At 35.5% G+C, this 13,029-nt stretch overlaps 1 protein-coding gene across 1 annotated transcript; it reads left to right on the forward strand.

Moving 5' to 3' along the window:
* The first annotated feature begins 7,850 nt into the window (after positions 1-7,850).
* On the forward strand, positions 7,851-12,736 carry LOC106180737 (uncharacterized). The gene is made up of 3 exons (XM_087010158.1): positions 7,851-8,242; positions 8,415-8,501; positions 11,087-12,736. The coding sequence occupies exons 1-3, from the start codon at positions 8,080-8,082 to the stop codon at positions 11,722-11,724; spliced, it is 888 nt and encodes a 295-aa protein (XP_086866284.1). The 5' UTR covers positions 7,851-8,079; the 3' UTR covers positions 11,725-12,736.
* The last annotated feature ends 293 nt before the right edge of the window (positions 12,737-13,029 follow it).

Genomic DNA, 13,029 nt, shown 5'->3' on the forward strand with positions numbered 1-13,029 from the left:
CTGCTGCCTTGATGACCATTATGGGAAAACCGTGTTACTTATGACTGTCAAACTTTCAAAAAAGAAACACAGGACTAAAATGCAGCCTGAGTTAGAAAAGCAGTCTAATTGGCTTTTTTTTCTGGAAGTTATACATTTTAGTGTAATATTCATTATCTTTTTGGCATATTCATTGTGGGACTCGGAGCTCCCATGGACATGAAGCCAAATGGTAATCATATTTTCTACATGTCCATCCTATTTATAGTCAATAAACAAAAATTGGTGATAATAATTCTCTAATTTATTATGTAATGTTACATCAAAATTGACAACAATCTTTTTGCACTGCTACTGCAAACATTATGAAAAGAAAACTGTGCTACTTATTATAATTTTAAACTTACAAGTACGATTTTTAGGATTGGCCTTCAGCTCATGAGAAAACCAGCTCTATTGGATTATCATGTTTATTGTATTTATGCATTTTTTTGTGAAATTTTCATTTTTCTCATTCTGGCACTTTCTAAGTATAAACTTGAACTCTGATGGGACTGGAGCCTTATGCTTTTACTTTCGTCTGTGTTACCTGTTGTGCATAAGTTAATGTTGACTGTGCAGTTAAACATGATGTATTATTGCATCAGGATTGGTAGTCTCCTATTTTGGGCATTATGGTTTTGTGCTTTTCTTAAGGTGTGACTTATGGGCCTGAAGACCTTTGAGTGGGTCAGTCTGTAAATTACCCTTGGGTATCACTAGATTAATTTCAGAGTTATAAAGTCATTTGCTTTAATAGGCCATTAAATGAGATTAGGCAAAGCAGACTTGTTGATATTTCCCTGTAAACTCCCAAAGGTAAAGCTCTCTGCTAGATTAATAATAAGGAAGCAGTGATAATTATGCAGGTAAATTTTGTTTAATATTGCAAATAAGTTATATATATATATATATATATATATATATATATATATATATATATATATATATATATATATATATATATATCAAACTGGAAGATTAAATGTTTGAATAGCATCTTCATTGGAATTATATTTACCTCAAGCTCTGCCAAGGGGGTTATATTTTCACCCCTGTTTGTCTGTCATCCACATAACACAAAAAGTTATGGACCAATTTTGCAGAAATTTTCAGGAACTTTCGGAAGTGGGCCAAAGAGGACAATGATTAATTTTTGGTGGTGGTCCGGATCAATAATCAATCAATTATCAATAATAATCAACAATTGCTGCTTTGGCAGAGGTCTGCACTCTCAAAGTGCTTTTCTAGTTTTGTTGTTTTCCTTTATAATTTTTTCTCAAACACTTGCATTTGTGACTTTTAACTCTCATCTGCCTGGGGCTCGTCAGATTTTCTGTATTTCTACATAAGCAGTTGTATTGTTTTTTATGTCTTTAAACATTATGTAATATTATTTTATGCACTGTCATCATTTTTCAAATATTGAGACTTTCATAATGTGAATTTGAACTCTCATGGTCCTGAAACTGTAATCTTATTGAAGGGGTGGATTGAGACCATCTTCTGGGTCTTCCGGAAGACAGTCAGGTTATTAAGTTTATATTGACTGGTATCTATTTTTTTCTGTTGGAAGACCATCAAAATGGAGGATGGATCAACATAGATACTTTGTAATACTGTCAGAAAATACCTCTGGGTCTGCTCCTGTTATTGACCATGTTACCCGTTGTGCAAGATTAAAATTCAGTGTTGACTGACAGTGCTATTATAAGCATTATTTATTATTGCATCAAAATTGAATGACCTTTTTTGCATCTTTATTTTCTGTTTTTTGTCTGTACATTTGACAGCTTTGCTGCCTTGTTTAAAGATGTCAGGAGGTTGTGATTTTGTCTTTGTTGGTGTGTTAGCTTACAGATATGGATGGATTTTGTTAAAAAGTATCTTCAGGCTGCCTTGGAGTCGATGGTATTCTAGTAGCAATCCATTAATTAATAATCAGTAATGAGAACTAAGCTCCCTCGGCAGAGGTCTGCTTTCCCCACTTCTCTGTACAGCTTTATAAAAGACATTTCCTTGCAAATTATTGATAAAGTTATCATTTAAAAGTCGGCATAAGATAATGTTTGGTTATTATTTTGTATTTTAAATATTTGTCTCTCAATATCGCCCCAAATTGAAATGTTTTCAATGCCAAAAATGAGTGTTACCAAACCCCTATCATTCGACCTATGACTGATAGTAAAATGTCTCATCAACGTTCTTTTGGCATATATATGGCCTAGGCAGATATGAAATCCGTCTAGACAAGATTTATTGTATCTTAAATTCGAACACGTAAATTGAAAATCGGAGTACTGGATAGAAATATCGCATTGCGTAAAACTAATATGTCAGCAATATGTACGCAGCTTTTGCCTACATATATATATATATATATATATATGCACCAACAGAAATAAGTCTCAATTGTTCAATTTAACAATAACTGTGTCACGCCAGTGAGACAAATAATGATGCACAAAATAAGTTGGCAGTCGATGCAGTTTTACATGATGCTAAACACCAAAATCAACACCAGACTTTAATAATGCATAACAGGTAACAGACATTTTCTGACGTTTTAGTGAAATGACAAATAAAATTATATTTATGCGACTAAGATTTGTAAATAGCTTTATCAGTGAGCGAAAATGTTCTTAAACATAGTTTCCTTAACTGTTGGGGATTGTTTTCTTTCCTTTTAAATAATGTGTGAAATGAAAAATTGCATCACATAAGACTATTTTCTAATAATGATGATAATAATTTTTGTTAAAAAATGCAGAGTGGTCCCTTATGGTTTACAGGTGTTGTAATGGGATTTAACCTGAGTGAAGCGGAAGCTTTTGCAGGAATGTGGATCGTCAGTAAGATGCACCGCGGGGATTGGTAAGAAATTTGGTAAGAAAGCATCTGTAATGTAACTGTGATCGTTTGGTACGAATATTTTTTTTTTTTTTTTTGGGGGGGGGGGGTGAGAATACGATACAGGAGTTTCTGTGTCGAATCGCTGGTCTAAATGTATAGCGACTTCATATGTCATATTTTTAATTCAAGACTTTTGAGATTTGTTTTAAATTGCCATCACTCACGGTCGACATGTACTTGTACTGCTTGGGTTTACTAGTATTATATAATACACCTGTCATCCGATTTGAATTTTAAAGAAAAGAAATAAAACAAATTTATTTGTGCCATGTATAATGGAGATATATCAAAAACCACCCTACTTTTTTTTAAATTAGTACCTTTTTCGTGGAATGGTCATTTACTGATTTTACTGAGGAGATGAGGATATAAACTTTGGCAAATTTCATTGAACAGGTACAAGCAAAGATATGTATTCATCGGCCTACACTCATTGTGTACAACATTGTGGCAGAGAAGAACTAAGCACATACAACATTGGTCAAAAATGTTGTCCCACCTATAGTACCAATCCCCAAATAATCTGGACCAATTCCGCCAAGCTTTTTAGGCAGAAAGGGTCAATATCACACAAAACAGAATTTTAACCCTTGTTAAAGGCTTGTCGTGCCTACCGTAGATAATTGCAGTGCACAGTAGACACACACGCTATTAGACACGTGACCTTTAACGAGCGCATCCTACTGCTAATTTTGTGTTGATTTGGCGATATTTGGTGGCGTCTTTTCAATTTTATGGACAATTCATTATCTCTGTTGAAATCACTGCGAAACAGTGGATTTGAGGGGGTGCATGGTTTAAATGCGAATAAATGGTATAAAAAATGGATATTTTCACCACTATTTGTATTTTTAACCATTATTTATCATGCTAGATGTGGTATAAAAAACTGGAATAAAAAGCGCTGCTAATAACAATTTACACCTGTGAGGTGACCATTTGTAAATAAAAGCACAAAGGATTGGGGGTGGGACAACCTTTTTGACCAATGTTGTATGGGATAGAAACCTCGGCATTTTTTCTGGGGCAGATAAAGAGTGGGGCCCCAAAAACATTGAGTTTTACAGTGGAGTAATGGAAAACGTGTCATGTAACCAGCATCATCGCATAGGAAACGATCAAATTGGCAGAGGATTGAATGGTGCATGTATCTGCGTTTTTCTCGTGATGTGCAATTCGATCGCCTGCTTCAATATGACACCAAAATACACAGGGAAAGGATTTTTAAAGTTTGGATGGAGGGAAAATCGACCATGGTTGCCATGGGCAGGGCAAGAGAAATGGTCACCATTCTTGGTCCAGTTTACGATGAAATACCCCCTTTTATGACTACCTTTTTTTTTTTCATCTTAAGCGGCTTTTTGCCGATCCACATTCCTCCAAACGCTTCATTTTCACTCGGGTTAAACCCCATTATCACACCTGAAAACCCACTGCATTCTGCAATTAAAATAATAAATATTTTATATTACACACTATAAAAGGAAATGCAAGAAAAAAGACTCTTTTCTCCAAAAACGGCATTGGACGTAGTTTAAGCAACATGATCGCGGAAAGCATTGTAAGTTTAGTTTACCTACAAATTTCCCCTGCAACTCGGCAATAAACGATATTTCTGGGTTGGATTCAAAAAGAGTCCTTACAACCTCTTGGGTGAGATTCCACGACTCTTTCTCTGATAAACGAGTCTTCAGGGTTCGTATGTTTCTCCCTAGTGTCTTGTAGGCCTTATGGTACGTAACGCACCACATTACTGCAGTGTGTATGTATTGCGGTTTTTGTTTTCCCTCAGACAGAATATTAAGACTGACAGAATTGCAAAATTGGTCATACCATAAAAAGTCTCTGACTGGCTAACGTCAATGGAGCTCATATTTGTGTAATACATTATCGCTTAAAGATGTTGCCACACCTTCAAAAATGCCTAATTTATGTTTTAAAATGCGACTCTCTATAGTTCTGAGATAGATTAATTAATTAATTAAAAGTCCCATCTCTAGACATAAAATCAACACAGGCAAATCAAATCTGTGATGATTTATTTAATGTTTATTAACATGTCACCCCAAATTGGGTTGTTCTGAATACAGGCCCTACTTAAACAAAAATTAATATTGATACAAGTTTTTAAAATGTACACGCATTTATTTGAAAACACATCTATACTATCTATATCCACACTGAAGTAGTTCACGCAAGTGTCAAATACCATGCCTGCAGCTTTGCTTCAATTATTCTATTAGATTTCCTTTTTCCTCTAGATACATTTTGCAATATGAGACCGTTCCGGGTGTTGGCAATACGCGTTTTACCTGTAAAATGGCCAGGGCTACATTACCAGTGGCAGCTCCCCTATGGAGAATTCATAGTTCATCTGGATTCCCTAAGATTTCTGGCAATTTCTGATTTAGGGAGCCTTCATTATGGAACGCTAACATCTCGTCCCTTAAGCATACATCCGCCGCCCCTCGCATACTCAAAGCTTTGGCAGGGAAAAGGTGTGGCTTCAACTACTCCAAACTTCTGCTCAATATTGCACGCTGTTATTGCCCAAAATGAGACATTTATTTGCAAATCCTTAACTACTATCCACCGTCACGCGCCCACCCTTTGATCAATGTTATGTTCAGATGTTCAGATGTTAGGCCTTTTTTTTAGCAATAGTGTATATAAATATAACCCTATTACTTTGTTCTGTTTAATACTACATGTATAGCACCCTGTAATGGGGAGAGAAATCAACAGAAATTAAAAAACGATTGTGCAGTGTCATATACGAAAACGATTATTATTTTTTTCAACATACAAATACGGCATAACCCTTATAATTGATATTCATAATTATTTCCATGATTATCTCTTCAATTTATTAGAGGAACAGTCCACATCTGGGACACATTTTACGAAATTCAATGAACCTAACATTGTTCTAGCACGGACAGCAAAGAATCCCAGCCGACGAAGTTTTTAGAATAAAGTAATTTTTCTATAGTCAACAGCTAAATATTGAAATTGTTTACCTCCAATATTTCGATGTCTGTCGGAGCATCTTTATCAGGGAATGAGGCTATACAGATAAAAACATGTAGTAATATGCCCCAATGGCAGATTGATGCCGTCTTCTGTGTCTTCCGGAAGACGATCAGATTTTCAATTTTACATAATATCTGTTCCCCCCCCTCCCCGAACCCCCACCCCCCCGTTTATACCCACCTTCAACAAGTAAGATTATTTTCATGTGTATCAAACACAGTCACGAAATCTAGGATTATGGTGAATTACACATTGTTTCCTATATTCATGACTTTGCTATTGAATGATCATCAAAAGATAAAAACACATCATTTGATGTAATTTTCCTAATTTTACAGAGATAGATTACACACACACATACACACACACACACACACACACATACACACACACCCACACTGCCTAGGCAGATTCAAAATCCGTTTAGACAACATTAAATTTTTAACCTTGCTTAAGTAGGTTTAGTTGCCACACCTTCAAAGATGTCAGAATTATGTTATAAAAAGTGACTCTTTATAGTCCTGAGATATAATAATTAATTAAATATCTCCAGGCTGACTTGGAATCGATCTTATTTTGGTAGTGTAATAGGGTTACATAGTATTACGTAAAGTATTCCCGCCCTTTTGACAGTCGCATGAGCTCAATACTATTCTTTGTAAGTCACGTGTCACGTCTTTTGGCAGTCACGTGAGCGGGAAGTATAAAGTCCCCGCTCAGCAGTATTCTTTGTCATTTTATTCGCAATGCCACGTTAGTAGGTATGTACAGGTATTCAGGAATAAAGAAGCTGATCCTTCTGAAATACAGTCGAGTTTTGTTATGTGTTGCTCGGGTACAGTAGTAACCCACTAATTGATCAGTAATAAGAATTGAACCTTGGTAGAGGTCTGCTTTCCCACTTCTCTGTACAGCTTTATATAAGACATTTCCTTGTACATACGTAATAAAGTTATTATTGAAAAGTTGGCATATGATATATATATTTGTTTGTTTTTAATGTTTTAATGTCTCTCAATATCCCAAAATTCAAATGATTTCAAATGCCAAAAATTTAGTGTTACCAAACCTTTATCATTCGACCTATGATTGATAGTAAAATCATCACCATTGTTGTGGCATATATATATATATATATATATATATATATATATATATATAATTGTGCAATTAAACAATAAAGTAACTATGCCACGTCAATGAAGCAAATAATGATGCACAAAATAAGTTATTTTACATGATGCAATTTTACATGATACTTAACAGCAAAACCAACACCAATTTTAATAATGCACAACAGGTAACACAGACATAGTCCTAGTGAAATGACATAAAATTTTATTTTATGCCACTAAGGTTGGTAAATAGGTATATTAGTAAGCGAAATGTTCTTTTAAGATGTTCTTTAAGATGTTCTTAAAAGATGTTCTTAAACTTAGTTTCCTTAACTATTGGGGATGTAGAACATGTTTTTAGTGTCAGAAAAAGATGGAAAAGGTCAAAGTCAGTAAAAGTTTATGTTTTGGATATGATTCAAGTATGCGTAACTCATATAGTATTTTTGATAATTTTAGTTGAAAGCAAGTCTCTTAGAGATTACCTAATATAGAAATGTTGCATGGTGCTTTGCAACATGAGAATGGAAAATTCCTTGTAATGACGTAAAGACGACGAAAAGAACATAATTACACGCGTGATCAATACTGAGAATTAGAATATAAATCATTGTGAAATTGTATGAAAAAGGCCTAATAAGGAATTATTGCATGGTGGTTTGCAACATGAGAATGGAAAATTCCTTGTAATAACGTAAAGACGACGAAAAGAACATTATTACACGCGTGATCAATAATGAGAATTAGAATATAAATACTTGTGAAATTGTATGAAAAAGGCAGTCGGTGAATAAATGTAAGAAAGCTCCAGATCGTCGTTATTTTTCACTATAACAACTTGGTATGTAAATCAGAGAAATATTGGAGGTAAATACTGTTTTAATATTAAGCTGTTGACTGAAGAAAAATTGAGTTCATTCGTGTCTGTGACTTGGAATTTCAACCTCGACTATTTCCATTTCGTTGACTATACAGTAGGTACGAGGAACAAAAATCCACCATGTCGACAGCCACGATAAGACTTATGCAGCCTGAAGACGTGGCCGAAGTAAGTCGTTTGACAGAGACGGTGTCGTGGAATTTTGGCCAGGAGGTTATTGGGGCTCTCTTTGAATCCAGCCCAGAAGGATCGTTTATTGCTGAGTTGCAAGGGAAAGTTATAGGTAAACAAAACTGAAATCAATTGCGTTCCGCCGCCATGTCTTTAAAGCCACGCCTAAGTTTTCTTTCCTTTTAAATAATGTGTGAAATGTTAATTGGATCACATTAGACTATTTTCTAATATTGATGAAAATAATTTTTAAAAAATGCAGAGTGGTCTCTTATGGTTTACAGGTGTTGTAATGGGATTTAACCTGAGTGAAGAGGAAGCCTTTGCAGGAATATGGGTCGTCAGTAAGATGCACCGCGGGCAGCGTATTGGTAAGAAAGCATCTGTAATGTAATTGTGATGGTTGAGCATGAATGCTAGATTTGGGGGAGAGGGTGAGAATACGATACAGGAGTTTCTGTGAAGAATCGCTCGTCTAAATGTATAGTGCCCTCAAACCATTCAAGTACTTTATTATAAAATGTTTTAGAGAGGTGACAGTCGTTAAGTAGTCTGCACATCTATCAGGAGTGGAAATATTTGATCCACGCTACCTCATAACGTCATTATTTGGTCTGACACGTATTTAGTTGCACATTTTGTTTGAATTTGTTTATCTCTATACACATTTCTTTCTCTTATATTTGTGTGTGGTCTTCTTTCTTCTTTTGTGAGGAATGTAATTTGTAATGCCATAAATTACTAGCCACCTTTTCTTTGTTATGAAATACGGTTTTATATCGGCCTGCAGTGAGCCATATGCTCGTAAATTCTCATATACATGTACAATACAGTTGGTTTCAATACCGACTGTAAATTATAATGGTTTTACTCTGGAACTTAGAATATATAACTCCCGTGGATTTTGATTGAATAGGTTCATAATTGTGGTAGAAAAGAAGAGTGCACTGATTTCACAGTATTTGGTTATTACACAGACAACATAATGATTGTAAGACGCCTTCATATGTCATATTTTTAATTCCAGACTTATGAGATGTGTTTTAAATTGCCATCACTTACGGTCTACTTGTACTGCGTGGGTTTAATGGTATATAGAATATACCTGCCATCTGATTTGAACTTTTAAAGTAAAGAAATAAAAAAATTTAAGTAAATGTGCCATGTAGCACTAATGGAGATATACAACATTGGTCAAAAAGGTTGTCCCACCCCCATTTCCATGTACTTTTATTTACAAATGATCACTTCACAGCTGTAAATTGTTAGAAATAGTGCTTTTTATTCCAAATACCATGTCTAACATGATTAATGGTTAAAAAAAATACAAAATAGTGGTGAAAATATACACATTTTATACCATTTAGTCAAATTTATAACAGGTACCCCCTCAACTCCAGTGTTTCACTGTGATTTCTACAGATGTAAAGAAATGTCTATTAAATTAAAAAGACGCCTTCAAATGTCACCAAATTTACACACAATTAGCATTGGGATGTGCTCGTTAAAGGTCACGTGGCTAATAGCGAGTGCGTCTACCGCGTACTGCAATTATCTCCTGTAGATGGCGCGACAAGCCTTCAACAAGTGTAAAAATTCTGTTTCGTGGGATATTATTCCATTCTTCCTAAACAGCTTGGGGGAGTTGGTCCACGATTTTATGGGGTTGGTTGTCCTCTGCATTTCACACTCCAATTCATGTCACAGGTGATTAGTAAGGTTAATATCAGGGCTCAAAGATGGTGGTTCCATCCTAAGAACATTGTGTTTCTACAACAAATCACTTGCCAGGTGAGAAGTGTGAGCAAGTGTGCTGTTATGATGAAGCCTGGAGTTAACCCAATGCCAGTTCTTGAAGATGGAGAGAGACATCAGCTGAGAATGCTACGTTCAGTGATCCCATAGGGACCTAAACCTGGCCATCCATCACTGGAAGGAAGTCGGTTTTGCTGCAGAATTAACTTATTTCTTGTATCTCATCGATGGTCAAAGGAGGGTCCATAGACATGTTGAAAATGCCTCTTGGAAGGGTGTGCACAGGATAATATCGCCTGAAGTGTTAGATCACTCGGCATTTAGGGAACATTCCAAGCCCGTGGTATTAGTACATTATTCCTTCTGGAACAAAACGTAACTGGGGCATTTTACGGTGACACTCTCGACATATAGCTCACTCCATTTGCAAAAGGTGACTTCAGGGATGCTACCGGCTTCATTGTGACAACGCACTTGCTCACAGCTCTTGTCTGGCAAGTGATTTGTTGCAGAAACACAGGACTCTAAGGATGGGACAACCGTCTTTGAGCCCTGATACTAATCCTATTGAGCACCTGTGGCATTAATTTGAATGTGCATTGCAGAGGAGAACCAATTCCGAAATAATCTGGACCAATTCCACCACGCTCTTTAGGATGGATGGGTCAATATCCTACAAAACAGAATTATTACCCTTGTTGAAGGCTTGTCGCGCCATCTGCAGGAGATAATTGCAGTACGCAGTAGACGCACACGCTATTAGGCACGTGACTTTTAACGAGCACATCCTAACGCTAATTGTGTGTAAAATTGGTGACATTGATGGCGTCTTTTCAATTTAATAGACACTTCTTCACATCTGTGGAAATCACAGTGAAACATTGGATTTGAGGGGGTACCTGTTATAAATTTGACTAAATGGTATAAAATGTGCATAATCACACCACTATTTTGTATTTTTTGAACCATTAATCATGGTAGACATGGTATCTAGAAAAACAAAGCACCGTTTATAACAATATACACCTGTAAGGTGATCATTTGTAAATAAAAGTACATGGTAATGGGGGTGGGACAGCCTTTTTGACCAATGTTGTATAAAAAATCACCCAACTTTTGAAAACTGAAACCAATCTGTAACCCTTAAAAATAAAATAGAGACAATATTTTTATTTAGCTTTCGTTAATTTTGATGGAATAGGTACAAGGTTGTGGCAGAAGATGAAAGAGTACATTGGGGATAGGAACCTTGGTATATTCTCTGTGGCAGAAAGAGTGGAGCCCAACAAAAGATTGGGTTTTACAGTGGCATCATGGAATGTACGCCATGTATCCGGTACCATCGCAACAGAAAAGATAAAGTTGTCAGAAGATTGTATAGTATCTGCGTTTCCTTCACAAGGCGTGCAGTTTGATGCCCTGATTCAATATGACACCAAAATACACTCCATTGAACGTGAAAGGTTTCTAAGAGCTTGGATTGAGGGGAAATCGACCATAACCTTGGTTGCTCAAGGCCGGGCAGGAGAAATCGTGGGTTACGGTGTCATAAAGCGTGATTCCAACAATACTACACTTATTGGCCCACTTTATGGTGAAACTCCCACCATTATGAAAGCCTTACTGGTCAGCTTAATCGGCAAGACTACTTTTGGTGAAACTGTGGACATGTGGGCACCTGCTGAGAGTGAGGTTATGCAAGAATTACTGACTGAGAATAAAAGCACACTTTCAGAAGTTCATGCAGAAGTGACCCGGATGTTTTACCGTCATGACGTGAAGGCTCCACAGGAAAAGATATTTGCAATTGCGTCAGCAGCAGTGGCTCATCATTGTTGAAATTCAGTGATGACAAATTGAGTCAACCCATTAGTGATGCCATGGAAAATAACTAATTAGATTTTACAGAAGGGAGGAATGAGGTCAGATGGAAAATGAGTAAACTGTTAAGCAATTTTTCTCGAAATACAAATTAGTCAGCTGAGGTTTTTGACTTTCGTCTTCTTACGTTTTGTGGAATGGGTCGGGGGAGGGGTGGATTATTTATCATTGAATAAAAGGAAACATCATGGCAAACTCACGAAGAAGAAGAAGAAGAATTTAGTTTATTTGTAAAAGGTTTTAAAAAGAATTTTTGTTCAAGTAGTGCAAGAAGTACACAAACATTGAATAAATTGGCAAAATGTGAAAATGTTCATAATTTTGCAAGTATAAAGATGAAACGTGTAAATTTAGACCCCAGTACTATGAAGAGTAACTTTTTAAAACATACTGACTTTTAACTTTCTAACTCAACGTTAACTTTAAATTTCGTCCGTTAATGTGGTTAGACTCTGAGATATGAAACCTCAATTTTTGTGATAATTTATGAAGAAAATATGTTGTGTGAGCTTTTAATAAATATATTTATGTCAGTATACATGTTCTAGTATTATATTAAGGTATCATTTGGCATCCAAAGCCTGAAAAATTAGAGGATCGTTGCATAAGTAAATTATTCCCGGTGTTAAGCACACTCATTGGCATGGCAATAAAGATGTCTTTGAAAAGTATATTGAACAGTGGTTGGATTAGAGCTGTCTTGCACATGACCAGTGACTGCTGCCACCTATTGCCAAGAAGTCTTTGGGCCCCTTTAGGAATTGAAATAAGCAACACTTTTACATTGTTTGAAATTAAGTAATTTATTGTGAGATGTTGGTACAAACATGTTAGGTTTTAGGTTAATTAAAGCAACAGTACTTCCCAATAAGTCCTTCATGTATACTCAAACAAATTTGATATTTTATTTTGAAATTGTTGTAATTTCTAGTCAGCATCAATTCATTTAGACATTTTCAATATCTTTTATCCCATTAATTCAATATTAATTCAATATTTTAAGTTGTTGCTTTAATTTTTCATTTTGGTGCATATGATTGTACCAAAAAAATTTAATATAATATTATATTGGACAAATTATGCATATGATTATAAATGTTATGTTATTTATATTTATGTTATTTCTCTTTGTGCAATAAGAGCGCAGGATTTGAAAATAAAACTGCAAGACTAGCAATTTAATTTTCCTTGCTTAGATTTTCTTAAGTAGGTTCTTTAAGGGAATTATCTTTCATGCATTCTGTGTATTCTGTGTTTCAGAAC

The sequence above is a fragment of the Lingula anatina genome, chromosome 3 (genome assembly GCF_051362555.1).
Source record: "Lingula anatina isolate TDL-2025a chromosome 3, LinAna3.0, whole genome shotgun sequence".
Lineage (NCBI taxonomy): Eukaryota > Metazoa > Brachiopoda > Lingulata > Lingulida > Lingulidae > Lingula > Lingula anatina.

Bases quoted from the DNA above. Each gene is read 5' to 3' on its own strand.
- LOC106180737 (XM_087010158.1), top strand. From the start codon at position 8,080: ATGTCGACAGCCACGATAAGACTTATGCAGCCTGAAGACGTGGCCGAA. The intron at 8,243-8,414 runs GTAAACAAAACT...TATGGTTTACAG, and splicing joins GTTGCAAGGGAAAGTTATAG to GTGTTGTAATGGGATTTAAC. The intron at 8,502-11,086 runs GTAAGAAAGCAT...TTGATGGAATAG, and splicing joins GCACCGCGGGCAGCGTATTG to GTACAAGGTTGTGGCAGAAG.